Source organism: Eurosta solidaginis, chromosome 2, assembly GCF_040869045.1.
Source record: "Eurosta solidaginis isolate ZX-2024a chromosome 2, ASM4086904v1, whole genome shotgun sequence".
In the NCBI taxonomy this organism is placed as follows: domain Eukaryota; kingdom Metazoa; phylum Arthropoda; class Insecta; order Diptera; family Tephritidae; genus Eurosta; species Eurosta solidaginis.
In genome coordinates this window covers 128184833-128199742 of record NC_090320.1, presented here as the reverse complement: position 1 = coordinate 128199742, position 14910 = coordinate 128184833, and the positions used below count along the sequence as shown (strand labels likewise).

At 48.4% G+C, this 14910-nt stretch overlaps 1 protein-coding gene and 1 long non-coding RNA gene across 2 annotated transcripts in view; one reads left to right on the top strand and one right to left on the bottom strand.

The window, feature by feature from the left end:
- The window catches only part of Bug22 (cilia- and flagella-associated protein 20), a 30359-nt gene extending 15761 nt beyond the window's left edge, over positions 1-14598 (bottom strand). Inside the window, exon 1 of the mRNA XM_067766210.1 lies at positions 14210-14598. Within this exon, the coding sequence (XP_067622311.1) occupies positions 14210-14485 (276 nt within the window). The 5' untranslated portion in view covers positions 14486-14598. The remainder of the gene's footprint in view (positions 1-14209) is intronic.
- LOC137240225 (uncharacterized) lies at positions 5133-11116 on the top strand. The gene is made up of 3 exons (XR_010949641.1): positions 5133-7580; positions 7675-7905; positions 10819-11116. It is a non-coding gene; the product is annotated as an uncharacterized lncRNA (long non-coding RNA).
- Positions 14599-14910: the final 312 nt, after the last annotated feature.

Below are 14910 nucleotides of genomic sequence, written 5' to 3'. Positions count from 1 at the left end.
TTGCGAACAAATTCTATACATTAACGTGGAAAAAAATTTGTTGACGGTTAGGGTAATTTTTCGAAAATGGGAAATTTTTCACATGTGAAATTCACAATGAGAACAGAACAAATGTGGGAATTTTTCCATTGGGAATTGCATTCACGCGAAGTTTACAATAAGGCTGATTGTTGCGGAGCTGGCAACACTATTCGCCCACCTTCATATGTTTTCGTTTGTTTAATTGCAACAACGAAAAAAGCGACAATAGTACCGACGTGTTTTCCGCGAATAACTTTTAAACGAGATAAAAAATATAGCTTTTGCTTTCGGATTCTGAATCTTGACGCAAATACGCGTCTTTTGATACCGCTATCGACATGTGCGAGCCGAATTTTAAGTGCAGGACTTAAGTTGAAATTTTACTAAATTTGGAAATTAAAAAGCTTATATTTCATAAACTAAGAGTCTCATAGAGTTGCGAATGATAATTTTGTGATTTTTAGTACCCCCGCCACCCCTCGAAAAAAAAGTTGGAAAATCGTGGCACCTTATTCAAAATGTTCGCCAATATTGTGAACATAAGTGTTTTGCGCGGATATAGTTTTGGTCTCCAAACCGGTGTCGGACCCACCCAGGGTAATTTTTTATAAGCGCGGTCGAAGGCCGCCAATGCAGAAAGGTGTTCTGCGCAAAAATACTGTGGATTCCACCCCCGGTTTCGAAGGGACCCGTGGGTCGTTTTTTCGTTAATATCTTTTGAACGACTTAAAATTTCTTTTCCGGTTTCCGATTATTAATACTGATGTCAAAACGCGTCGTTTGACACCTCTCTCGATATTCTTGGTAGCGTATTAGCAGTCGACACCTCAACTAGACTATTACCCAATTTTTTTTTGTGGGTACACCAAATTACAACAACCACATGAAAATCATCAATTTCAACTGCAAATACCTCCGGACAGAGATACAATTGGTAAGTCTAGTTGAGGGCTCGACTGCTAATACGCTACCAAAAATATCGAGTGAGGTGTCAAAAGACGCGTATTAATCTCGAGAACAATAATCCGAAGGCGGAAAAGAAAATTTTATCTCTGTCCTGAGATATTTGCAATTGAAGTTGGCTATTTTCATGTGGTTGTTGTTGCGTTTGTACCCACAAAAATAATTGTGCCTCACCGTGGCGGTAGCCACGGTTATACCACACCCGGACTTGGCATGGCGTAGCCCAGGGTTATTTTTTATAAGCGCGACAAAAGGGCGCCAACGCAGAAAGGTGTTCTGCGCAAAAATACTATGGATCCCAACCCCCGGTATCGGAGGTACCCGCGGGTCTTTTTTCAGTTTTTCGTTAATATCTTTTGACCGAGTTAAAATTCGTCGTTTGACACCTCTCTCGATATTTTTGGTAGCGTATTAGCAGTCGACCCCTATACTAGACCCACAAAAAAAAATTTTGTTGTTGTTATTATAGCAATGCTTCGCCCCACCTAACAGCCGCGACCAATCACAAATTGTCATCAATATCCTCTAACGGGAGTCCAAGGAAACTTGCCGTTTCAACAGGGGTGGACCATAAGGAAAGGGGTGTTAGAGGCGTTGGTTCCACATTACAATTAAAGAGATGGTTGGTGTCATGTGGGGACACATTGCAAGCGGGGCATACATTTTGTATGTCGGGGTTGATTCTGGATAGGTAAGAGTTTAAGCTGTTTCAGTATCCAAAATGAAGTTGAGCAAGAGTGACACGCTTTTCCCTGGGGAGTATGAGTTACTCTTCCGCGAGTTTTGGATACTTTTCTTTAAGGTCCGACGCCTGTTTGTGGAGTTCACCAAGACCTGTTTGTGTTTTTTCGCTTCATACGGCTGGGTTCTCAGATGCCGTATTTCCTCAAAATGCTTACGGAGATGACTCCTTAAGCCCCTAGGCGGTACTGGCTCATCAATCAGATGTCTGTTGGGATGCCCAGGTTTCTGGGTATTTAACAGGAACTGTTTGGTCAGCATCTCCTTTCTCTCCCTGATGGGGAGTATTCTCGCCTCATTATGCAGATGGTGTTCTGGGGACATAAGAAGACAGCCCGTGGCAATTCTGAGAGCAGTATTTTGGCAGGCCTGTAGCTTCTTCCAGTGGGTAATTTTTAGGCTTGGCGACCATATGGGTGACGCGTAGCACGTAATCGGCTGGCTAATTGCTTTGTATGTAGTCATGAGCGTTTCTTTATCTTTTCCCCAGGTACTGCCAGCAAGGGATTTGAGGATTTTGTTACGGCTCTGAATTCTCGGAACAATTGCGGCTGCGTGCTGATCAAACGTCACACCCAAGATTTTGGGGTGTAGGACAGTCGGTAGCGTAGTGCCATCGACGTGGATTTTCAAAATGGTCGACATTTGGGACGTCCATGTTGTAAATAAGGTCGCGGAAGATTTAGTCGGTGATAATTCCAGGTTTTGCGAGGCGAAAAATCTGGAGAGATCAGGGAGGTAGCCGTTTATTTTATTGCATAGCTCATCGATCTGTGGGCCTGAGCCTGTGGCCAATACTGTGAAGTCATTGGCGTAGGAAACGATTGTGACTCCTTCCCGTGGTGAAGGTAGCTTAGATATGTAGAAATTATACAAAAGTGGGGATAGGACACCACCCTGTGGCACCCCTTGTTTAATTCTCCTTGGTTTTGATGTTTCGTTTCTAAATTGCACCGATACCTGCCGACCACCCAGATAATTTGCGGTCCACCTTTTAAGACATGGGGGAAGGGTAGACCCTTCCAGGTCTTGCACTAACGAGCCATGGTTGACCGTATCAAAGGCTTTTGATAGGTCTAGCGCTACGAGTACTGTTCTATGGTGGGGGTTTTGATTTAAACCGCAATTTATCTGGGTGCCAATGGCATTTAGCGCGGAGGTAGTGCTATGGAGTTTTCTGAAGCCATGCTGATGAGAGGCTAGCTGCAAATTTGCTTGGAAATAAGGGAGCAAAATGGCTTCGAGCGTGTTTGCCACTGGCGATTGGAGAGATATCGGACGATACGACTCTCCTATGTTAGCTGGTTTACCAGGCTTTAGTAGGGGGACCACCTTGGCCATTTTCCATTTCTCGAGTATGACAAAGGTGGAAAGAGACAGGTTGAAGACCTGCGCTAAATATTTGAAACCCTCTTTCCCTAGGCTTTTAAGCATCGGCATGGCTATGCCGTCTGGGCCCACTGCTTTGGATGGTTTAGCGCGACCAATGGCGTCCTCAACCTCTTTAGCGGTGATGGTGATTGGTGACGCGCTGAATTTGTGTTTATGTGCGTGTCTGTTGGCCCTCTGTCTATCTTTGTCGACCGTAGAATGCATTATATATTGTCGGCAGAAAGCGCTCGCGCATTTTTTCGCATCCGACAGCACTTTGTCGCCAAAGGCGATGGAAACTTTATCTTTGTGCTTAGTCGGATTCGATAGGGACTTTACGGTGAACCAAAGTTTACCCACACCGGTAGACAGGTTACAACCTCTTAGGTGCTCCTCCCATTTCGCCCGCTTGTGTTCATCCACAAGCAATCTGATGCGTTGGTTTATATCCCTTATTTGGGGGTCGCCTGGATCTAGCGGCCTTATAAGGTCACGTTCTCTCGCTAAGTTTGCGGCCTCCGCCGGGAAGTGGGGCCGGATTTCGGGAATTCTCCCGGCGGGAATGAAACGTGCCGAGGCGGATTCAATGACCTTGCGGAAGGCACGCTCCCCTTGGCGGGCATCAGTCGGGATAGGGAGAGCAGCAAAGAGGTTGTCTGTGAAAGATTTATGTATATTCTTCCCACTTTCCTTTTTTGAAGTTTATGAAAGTGCGTTTTACGGTGACGATGAAGTCGGCGGTACGCTCGAGCGAAATAAGTATAGGCAGGTGGTCGGATGCCAACGTTACCATCGGCTGCCAGTTGACGCAGTTTACGAGTTCTGCGCTCACGATTGAGATATCTGGCGAACTGTGACAGCTTCCTACCATACGTGTGGGGGCGTCTCCGTTTATTGTGCAGAACGTCGTTTCTTCTATTTGATCCGCCAACATCTCACCCCTACTGTCCGCCCACAAGTTTGAATGTCATAGATCATGATGGGCATTGAAATCGCCTAGGATAATGCGATTGTTGCCAGTGAGTAAGGCTCTGATATTAGGGCGGTATCCACTAAGGTAACAGGTGGCATGGGGGAATGTAGATGTTGATGATTTCTAGGTTTGCATCGCCTAACCGGACAGATAGGCCTTGACGTTCTAAGACATTGTCCCTGCGGTCGATGCCAGGATCAAATATATAATATTGCACAGAGTGGTGTATTATAAACGCGAGGGCGCCTCCATTTCCGCTCTCGCGATCTTTTCTGTGGACATTATACCCAGAGCAGGTCTGCAATGCAGATCGTGCTGTGAGTTTAGTTTCTTGAAACGCAGCAATGCGGATGTTGTGCCGCTTCATGAAATCGACTATCTCCGTAATCTTCCCAGTTAGTCCATTACAGTTTAACTGCAGAATTCTGAAGTGCATGGGGGGAGACGTCGCCACTCTGGGGGTAAGTGACGGGTGACTACGCCTGGGTTGAGGAAGGCCAGGACGCAACTGCTGTTGTGGCCCTGGGACTGGGCGTCCTTGGGCAAGCATTGGGATACACGGATGATTTGGGTTTGCGACCTGGCAACATGGCGCGATGAAACCCGTCGGGGGGTTGTCGTCGCGGAGACCGGAACATCTGGGAAAGTGGCACCACCCAAGGCAGGAGCTGCATTGGGCGGATCGCAAACATATATATTCTGTGCTGGCAAACGGTGCAAACGGAGGTAGGGACTAAGACTCTGTTTCCCTGACCTACACGATTGCTGCCGGAAAAGAGGGGGGAGAATACGGGGGCAGGGGCTGTTGCTCAGCGTTGCTTCCGACTCTACTACGGAGATTGTAGTTATGAGTGGTAGCAGCTGTTTGAGTTGTTGGCACCGTGGGGCGCGAGCAGCAGCGGGCAGCTAGCCCCTCATCAGCATGGCTTCAGAAAACTCCATAGCACTACCTCCGCGCTAAATGTCATTAGCACCCAGTAAATTGCGGTTTGAATCAATATCCCCACCATAGAACAGTGCTCGTAGCGTTAGACCTATCAAAAGCTTCCTCTGCGAAGACAGTCACCTTGTAGCGGTGCAGGGGCTTATGCCGATCGCATTTGATACTAATTGGTCAGATGGGAGCGGCGCAACCGCGCTCACCTGACAAATGTGGTCGAATGCTATCGGTAACCAGGAACTGTCACCTCCTAATCCAGGGTGTCATGCGTCACCGTGCCCATTGGACTGGTTTGCAGCCAGGAGGTTCACAACACCGGCTGTATTATAACGGCGCCTCTCCAACACCGGGCCACCTTGGGGAGTAATCATGGCCTTACCGCGTCAAGGGGCTCTGCCGCGGCGGACCAACCCAGTTCCCCATGTAAATAATTTGACAACAACGCTTGCCGCGTCAAGCACGTTGTCGTACGACAAAGATGGAAAACAAAGCAAATAAAAACAACAACAAAAAAACAAACAACAACAGTAACGCAACAAAGAAGACGGGCTCCAAGAAGAGCAGCGGGCAAAGCAGCAGCAGGCCACGCAGGTACTCCAGGAAATTCCTGGAGAGCCTCTCGAGAGAGGAGGCAATGCTCTTTATAGAGCATATGAGGGACGAGGAATCTCCCTCCACCAGCGCTGGAGTGCGCAGAGAACCGGCTCTTAAACCCGTAAACCCTAAGGGCACTACAGAAACCCAAGGTAATCAAAGCGGGCCACAAGAGCATAGCAAGCAAAAGACGACGAAACCCGCGATCCCCAGAGGCATCTCGGCCACTGGTGAGCAGCGCGGGCATATCAAAAAAGGGGAGCAGGAGGGGCAGGCGTCTAAAAACAAACCCGCGAACCATGGAGGGCCCAGTACCACCATAGAGCAGCGCGGGCCCCCCGAGGAAAGAGATGCCACAACTAAGTGTAGCACCGACGGTACTTCCACACAAATGAGGGAAAGTAGCAAAGATAACCATGGCAGGCCCTCTAGGGAGCCAAGTAAACATGGGCGCTCACCGTCGAAGCAGGATTCTGGAAGCAGCTCACAAGGCAGCTGCGATAGGTCCCAGAAAAGGAGCGACCTCGAGCGGAACCGGGAAGAGTGGAAGCGGCCTAACAGAAGGCATAACAGGGGCAGGCAACCTGCACTACCACCACCGGGCAGACCAGGATCGCTAACAGATAAATGGCGCCTGGGACTAAGTGGGTCTGGGACAAAATGGTATCTCCGATACCTTGAGGAGGGCCTGTCGCCCAGGGACGCAAGAGCCAGGGCAGATAAGCACAGGCATAAACCAGCCCACGAGCATAGTACAGCGACCGCCGAACGGAGAAACAAAGTCGGAGGTAAAGAACAGCCAGCGGCAGCTGGCCAGCATACACCCGCTCCCGCTGGGAAGCGTAGGATCGGGCAGATCACACCGGAGGAGACTCCCAGTTCAAAGAGGCAACGGGCCCATGCTCCGCAGAACACGACAGCCAGGCGCCGGGAGGATTTGACCAGGGCGACTGGGGGACCCGCTGAAGCAGCGCCAAGACAGCAGAGCTACTCGGACGCCCTCAGGGGTACCCGAGTGGCTGTGCTGCCCAGGAACTACCCGGCGGATGCCCTAAGTCAAGAGGACCTGACAAATCTCCAGGAGCTAATTATGGATGGAGTGTTCAGGGGGTGTGGGCATGCTCTAGTATTTTGCGGGGTGTACTTCCGAGCAGGGCTCCTCCTTGTTGATTGCGAGGACGAGAAAACCGCAAGATGGCTCGAGGAAGTAGTGCCAACACTTGAGGGATGGACGGGGGCACAATTATGCACAAGGCGCGGGGATGACATACCGCCCACGCATAACGTGACAATGTTCCTCCCCAGAAGTGCGGACCGCCCCAGAGAATTTGCGTTACGGCTCCTCGCTAATCAGAACGAGGGCCTTAAGACGCAGAGGTGGCGCGTTATTAACAGCAGCGCGGAAGAAACGGGCCTACGTCTAGACGTAGGCATAGATGAAGAATCCTACCAGCTCACACGTAGGAATGGATTCAAGCTGCATTACAGGTACGGCTTGATCCATGTAAGACCCTGGAGGCAGAAGCTACCAGGGAATAGTGAGCGGCAGGAAGACAAGGCGGTAGAGGACGCCGACATAGATAAGATGTCGGACGAAGACATGTCGGACGCGAGCACCGACACCATCAAGGCTCGTGAGACTACAAACTCTTCTACCGCAGCGAGTAATATCGAAGAGGTCGCGGAACAAGCGGACCAACAAATACCCACCACACAGGAGCTCATTGAGGGCTTGGACCTCCAAGAGCTGGCACTGGACAAGCGGGATGATAGCGAAAGCGGGCTGTCGGATTACGACGACCCGATGAGGCCGGCCGGGCCAAAATGACCGGCATAAGCATGCAGATAGCCCAGATCAACCTCCACCACGCCATTGCAGCTTCGGCTGTACTGGCGAGGAGGTTTGCCTTGGATGATCTGGGCATAGCCCTCATACAGGAACCTTGGGCATACAAGGGACAGGTGAGGGGCCTTAATGTAAGTAACAGTAGAGTAATTTGGGATCTCTCCCAGCAGAGACCTAGAGCATGTGTAATGCTTAAAGCAGATATTAACTATTTTTGCATTACAGAGTTTTTAAGTCGAGATCTGGTGGCGGTACAAATAAATGCGAAAGTCAACGGGGAGGACTCCAGCATTGTGCTAGCCGCAGCCTACTTCCCGGGGGACGACAACATGGTCCCCCCAGATAACGTACAGAAGCTGGTGGCTCACTGCAGAAGAGCGAAACTTCCTCTTATTATAGGAAGCGATGCAAACTCCCACAATACGGAATGGGGCAGCAGTGATACCAACCAAAGGGGTGAGTGTTTGCTAGAATATATAGCCAGCAATGATTTAAGTATATACAACGTCGGGAGTAAACCGACGTTTGTTACGAGAGCTAGGGCAGAAGTCCTTGATATAACGCTCGGCAACAACCTAACTGAGAATATGATCTCGAGATGGAGGGTCTCAGAAGAACCCTCCCTCTCGGACCACAGAATCATAAGGTTTGAGCTGGGCGCCGTATCGGGGCAAAGCAACCCCAGAAGAAATCCCAGGAAAACAGACTGGGACAGCTACAAAAGTATTATAGAAGCTAACATAGATAGCCTTAAGAGTAAAGGCAGAAGTACCAATTGTACCCAGTTGGAGAGTAGGGTGGAAAGGGCAAATCAAATAATGATAGACGCCTATAACTCCAGTTGCCGTGTCTCCTTGATTAAGGGTAAAAAGGCGACCCCCTGGTGGTCTTATGACCTGACGCTGCTTAGGAGAAAAGTCAGGAAACTCTTTAACGAGGCAAGGAGAACCGGCAACTGGGAGGAATACACCCAAAATCTAACTAAGTACAATAAGGAGATAAGAAAAGCAAAAATGGAAAGTTTTAGGAATTTCTGTGAGGGAATTTCCAGCACGCCTGCAGCGGCAAGGCTACACAAGGCCCTAGCCAAAGAGCAGAGACAGACAGACCTAGCAATTAGGCTCCCAGACGGTACCTATACCGAAACGGTGGAAGAGCGAGCTAAGGCCTTGCTGCAAGCGCATTTTCCTGAGGCCTCCCCGCAAGTACCGGAACCTGTGTTCCCCAGAGTTAAACCAACCCCATCAGACTGGCAACTAGCCAACTCCCTCTTTTGTGAGGCCAGAGTCAGATGGGCAGTGGAATCTTTTGAGAAATACAAATCTCCGGGGGTGGATGGCATCTACCCGGCGCTAATGCAGCAAGGGACACAGATCATCCCACATCTCGCCAGAATCATGAGAGATAGCCTGGCACTGGGATATATACCCATGATGTGGAGAAGAGCAAGAGTGGTATTTATACCAAAAGTAGGTAAAAAGGACTATTCACAAGCAAAGTCCTTCAGACCAATAAGTCTAACCTCCTTTGTCTTGAAGGCAATGGAAAAGATAATAGACCAAGAAATCAGGTCGAACGCCCTCAAGAGCTGGCCCTTACATTATAGCCAGCATGCCTACAGAGCGGGTAGGTCCACGGACACAGCTCTGTACCAGTTAACGTCTGAAATACAGAGGGCGTTCGAAACAGGGGAAACAGTGCTTTGCGCTTTCCTTGATATTGAGGGTGCCTTTGACAACACATCTCACGAAAGCGTAAACATAGCACTGCAGAGAAGAGGAGTTCAGTTGCCTATCCAGAGATGGATTGACAGTCTACTCCGTACAAGAATCGCTGAAGCTCAAGTAGGCAGCAGCGCAGTTAAGGTTATTACCACGAGAGGGTGCCCCCAGGGAGGTGTCCTGTCACCCCTTTTGTGGAGCCTAGTAGTGGATGAACTCCTGCAAAGGCTATCAGACAGTGGCATAAGATGCCAAGGATATGCTGACGACATCGTCATAATTGCGAGGGGTAAATTCGAGAGTACGCTCTGTGACATAATACAAAGAGCATTGAACATTACAAGGGAGTGGTGCGCCAATGTGGGCCTTAACATCAACCCATCTAAGACTACCATCATCCCCTTCACCAGAAGAAGGGTCCTACCAGCCCTGAGAGCAATAACAATAGATGGCGTGGAACTAGAATATGGAACCGCAGTGAAATACTTGGGGATCATTTTTGACACCAAGCTCTTATGGAGACAACACTTCGACTCCATGAAGACTAGGGCCACGAGGTCCATCATGGTATGCAAACGTCTAGCAGGCAAATCATGGGGCTGTAGCCCACACGTGCTAAGATGGATGTATACCATGATAGTAAAACCTATGATAACATATGGCTCAATAGCCTGGGCATCGAGAACAACTCGGGCGACGACGAGGCAAGCACTGTCAAAACTTCAGCGACTGGCATGTGTGTGCATCACGGGAGCTATGCGCACATGCCCCACAACAGCGCTGGAGGCTATCCTCGATCTGACCCCGCTGCATATATCGATAGAGCAATCAGCCAAGCGAGCCCTCCTTAATATCGTTAAGGAGGGCTCGGGCAAAGGTAAAGTCATATCGTCCCGGAACATAGAGGAATTGAGAGAGAAGATCCCAATCTCTCAACTCCCGAGGGATGATATCCTCAGGCACATAGTATATGAGAAAAGATATAAAGTAGAACTGGGAGACAAGGGTACGTGGGAAGAAAGCAGAATTGAGAGCATTCAGCAGCTAAACAGTATAGTATGGTATACCGATGGCTCGAAGACCCCAGAGGGGATTGGATCTGGAGTCTTTGGACCCAGAGCCAAAATATCAATACCCCTGGGAGCATACCCGAGCATTTTTCAAGCAGAGGTATTTGCCATAAGCCAGTGCGCGGACCTGAACCTTCAGCGAAAATACTCCAATGAGAAAATTGCCATACTCAGTGACAGCCAGGCCGCCCTCAAGGCCATCTCAGCATTTGAAATAAAATCAGCGCTAGTCCTTGAGTGTGTGGAAAAGCTGAACCAACTAGGAGCACACAATGAATTACTGTTGGCCTGGGTTCCAGGCCACAGGGGAGTCGAGGGAAACGAGCAGGCGGACAGCCTGGCCAGAGAGGCAGCAACGGTACGACCTATTGGTCCTGAGCCGTTCCTGCCAGTGGGCCCGCAGGAAATTAGGGGGCATCTATTGGCAGAAGAAAAGGAAAAGAGGGAAGAACACTGGCGTAATATGCCAGGCCTAAGACAATCTAAGCTACTGTTAGGGGGTTATTGCACAACTCGATACAGGGCATTTATAGGCCTCTCGAAAAACAACCTAAGAACTCTAACAGCAATTCTTACAGGACACTGCAGACTGAACAGCCACATGCAAAAGCTGGGTATAATATCAAACAACACATGCCGATTTTGTGACAGATCAGCGGAGACGGCGGACCATGTCCTCCTGGAGTGCGATGCAATCTCAAGACGTAGAGCTAAGTTTATGGGCTCACCATGGCCAGAGCATACTCACATCAAATCCCTCAAGCCAGGTGAACTGCTAGGGTTCATCAGAGATGTCGGCTTGGATGAGGTGTTGTGAAGCAGATGAGGGCACAATAGACCAATGGTCGCAGTGCGATCCTCAAATAACTATCTATCTATCTATCAAAAGCTTTTGATACGGTCAACCATGGCTCGTTACTGCAAGACCTGGAAGGGTCTACCCTTCCCCCATGTCTTAAAAGGTGGACCGCAAATTATCTGGGTGGTCGGCAGGCATCGGTGCAATTCAGAAACGAAACATCAAAACAAAGGAGAATTAAACAAGGGGTGCCACAGGGTGGTGTCCTATCCCCGCTTTTGTTTAATTTCTACATATCTAAGCTACCTTCACCACCGGAAGGAGTCACAATCGTTTCCTACGCCGATGACTGCACAATAATGGCCACAGGTCCAGGCCCAAAGATCGATGAGCTATGCAATAAAATAAAGGGCTATCTCCCTGATCTCTCCAGTTTTTTCGCCTCGCGAAACCTGGCATTGTCACCGACTAAATCTTCCGCGACCTTATTTACAACATGGACGCTCCAAATGTCGACCATATTGAACATCCACGTCGATGGCACTACGCTACCGACTGCCCTACACCCCAAAATCTTGGGTGTGACGATTTGATCAGGATCTACATTTTGGTGCGCACGCAACCGCAATTGTTCCGAGAATTCAGAGCCGTAATAAGATCCTCAAATCCCTTGCTGGCAGTACCTGGGGAAAAGATAAAGAAACGCTCTTGACCACATACAAAGCAATTAGCCAGCCGATTGCGTGCTACGCGTCACCCATATGGTCGCCAATCCTAAAAACCACCCACTGGAAGAAACCTCAGGCCTGCCAAAATACTGCTTTCAGAATCGCCACGGGCTGTCTTCTTATGTCCCCAGAACACCATCTGCATAATGAGGCGAGAATACTCCCCATCAGGGAGAGAAATGAGATGCTGACCAAACAGTTTCTGTTGAATACCCAGAAACCTGGGCATCCCAACAGACATCTGATTGACGAACCAGCACCGCCTAGGGGCCTAAGGAGTCATCTCCGTAAGCATTTTGAGGAAATTCGGCACCTGAGAACCCAGCCGTATGAAGCGGAAAAACACAAGCAGGTCCTTGGTGAACTCCATAGACAGGCGTCGGACCTTTATGTCGGGAATTGCCCGGTGAATCCAGTACTTGAAGAAAAATATCCAGAACTCGCAGAAGAGGAACGCATACTCCCCAGGGAAACGCGTGTCACTCTTGCTCAACTTCGTTCTGGATACTGTAACAGGTTAAACTCTTACCTATCCAGAATCAACCCCGACATACAAAATGTATGCCCTGCTTGCAATGTGTCCCCACATGACACCAACCATCTCTTTAATTGTAATGTGGAACCAACGCCTCTAACACCCCTTTCCTTATGGTCCACCCCTGTTGAAACGGCAAGTTTCCTTGGACTCCCCTTAGAGGATATTGATGACAATTTGTGATCGGTCGCGGCTATTAGGTGGGGCGAGCATTGCTACAACAACAACAACAGCAGCAGCGGGTACTTTTTGTGGCTTGCTGAGCAGCGGGGCTGCTGGAAGGTAATGGGGGGGCGCTTAGGCGTAGACTACGGGACGCCCTTGGGCGTGAACAGCAAGGAGCCACAAACGATTTATAAAAGTTACGTGGACGTCGGGTTTTGGGATCAAGCCCAGAACCTGTCCGATGCAACCATCCCTTACACGAGACACACTGAACAGAGTATGACCGTCCTAAAAAGATTCTTTTCCGGCAGATGCAGCAAAACCATTTCTCAGGACCAGGGTCAGGAGACGGACCGGGAATGGATTCGATGCCTTCCCGGAGTAAGAGAATATGGAGCAGTCCTGCTGCAAGGAGCTGCTGGGAGGATGACAATTGTGGGAGAATAGCCACGGGCTGTCTTCTTGTGTCCCCAGAGCACCATCGGTATAATGAGGCGAGAATACTCCCCATCAGGGAGCAAAATGAGATGCTGACCAAACAGTTCCTGTTGAATACCCAGAAACCTGGGCATCCCAACAGACATCTGATTGATGAACCAGCACCGCCTAGGGGCTTAAGGTGTCATCTCCGTAAGCATTTTGAGGAAATACGGCACCTGAGAACCCAGCCGTATGAAGTGAAAAAACACAAGCAGGTCCTTGGTGAACTCCATAAACAGGCGTCGGACCTTTATGCCGGAAATTGCCCGTGAATCCAGTGCTTAACGAAAATTATCCAAAACTTGCGGAAGAGGAACGCATACTCCCCAGGGAAACGCGTGTCACTCTTGCTCAACTTCGTTCTGGATACTGTAACAGGTTAAACTCTTACCTATCCAGAATCAACCCTGACATACAAAATGTATGCCCCGCTTGCAATGTGTCCCCACATGACACCAACCATCTCTTCCATTGTAATGTGGAACCAACGTCTCTAATACCCCTTTCCTTATGGTCCACCCCTGTTGAAACGGCAAGTTTCCTTGGACTCCCGTTAGAGGAAATTGATGACAATTTGTGATCGGTCGCAGCTATTCGGTGGGGCGAGCATTGCTACAACAACAACAACAATTTGTGGGAGGGACGCAACAAATTAAATGGGGTCACTGAAATGACAGTCCTTGGTCGTGAAAAATCCGAGTCGCTCCGGTACATAGAACCGCCTGCCTTGGGAAGCGCCCAAAAAAATTGTGCATCACCGTGGCTGTAGCCACGGTTATACCACACCCGGACTTGGCATGGCGTAGCCCAGGGTTATTTTTATAAGCGCGGCCGAAGGCCGCAACTCAGAAAGGTGTTCTGGGCAAAAATACTATGGATCCCACCCCGGTTTCGGAGGTACCCGCGGGTCTTTTTTCAGTTTTTCGTTAATATCTTTTGATTGATTTAATATTTTTATTCTCCGCCTTCGAATTATTAATACTGATTTCAAGGCGCGTCGTTTGACACCCCTCTCGATATTTTTGGTAGCGTATTAGCAGTCGACCCCTCAACTAGACTATTACCAATACGCCTCTTTTGACACCTCTCTCGATATTTTTTGACACGTATTAGCAGTCAACCCCTCAACTAGACTTTTACCAAAATTACTTACTGATTCTCGTTGAGAACCTATGTGCAAAATTTCAAAGGTCATCCCCTTTCGTTTACGAATAAAACCATTTGGTCCCTTAATGTATAGCCGACCCAACACTTTTACTTACTTGTACCTCAAAAGTAAAATATTTTTTTAAATTTTTAATTATCATAACCAAATACGGTAGCTTGATCCCCAAAGTTTTTTTTGGATCAGCTGGACAAGTCACAAATGTTGTGCTTACGTTTGTGCCTACAATTTCCAATACTAAGCTCTGTATGTCGTTATCGGTAATACGCTTAATGTGTCCATTTCGAACCTTTTTATCCCAAATTTGCAAAGGCTTGCTTCCTATGCTATATAAAATTGAAAGAAAACCCGATTGAAACGTATTTTTAAACATTATCACTTGAATTTCCAAATAGTTCAAAAACTAGAACTGCATCGCGTTGTGCCGATACTAGTGATGGAACGATATTTCACTATTGGTGATTGTATCGCCGCGATTGAATAATCGCTAATAGCGATAAGTTACGTTCCATTGAAACTTGAGCGAGATACGGATAGAAATTTAACATGCAAATGCAACAACGTTGTGATCCTGATATTTATCTGGTTCAATTTCTGATCCGTATAGCAGTTCTGTTCGTTTCGTTTTCTGTAGTAGATTTTTTGACAGCTAACCACTTTTGAGTTGGTAGCACTCATGGCTCAACTATATGGTTGGCTCATCTCTACAGCAATAACATACCTTTGTTCACATTGCCAAAATTAGCGTGTTGGTGTTAGGCGAATGGAATGGAATGAAAACATAAAACTTATACTAGG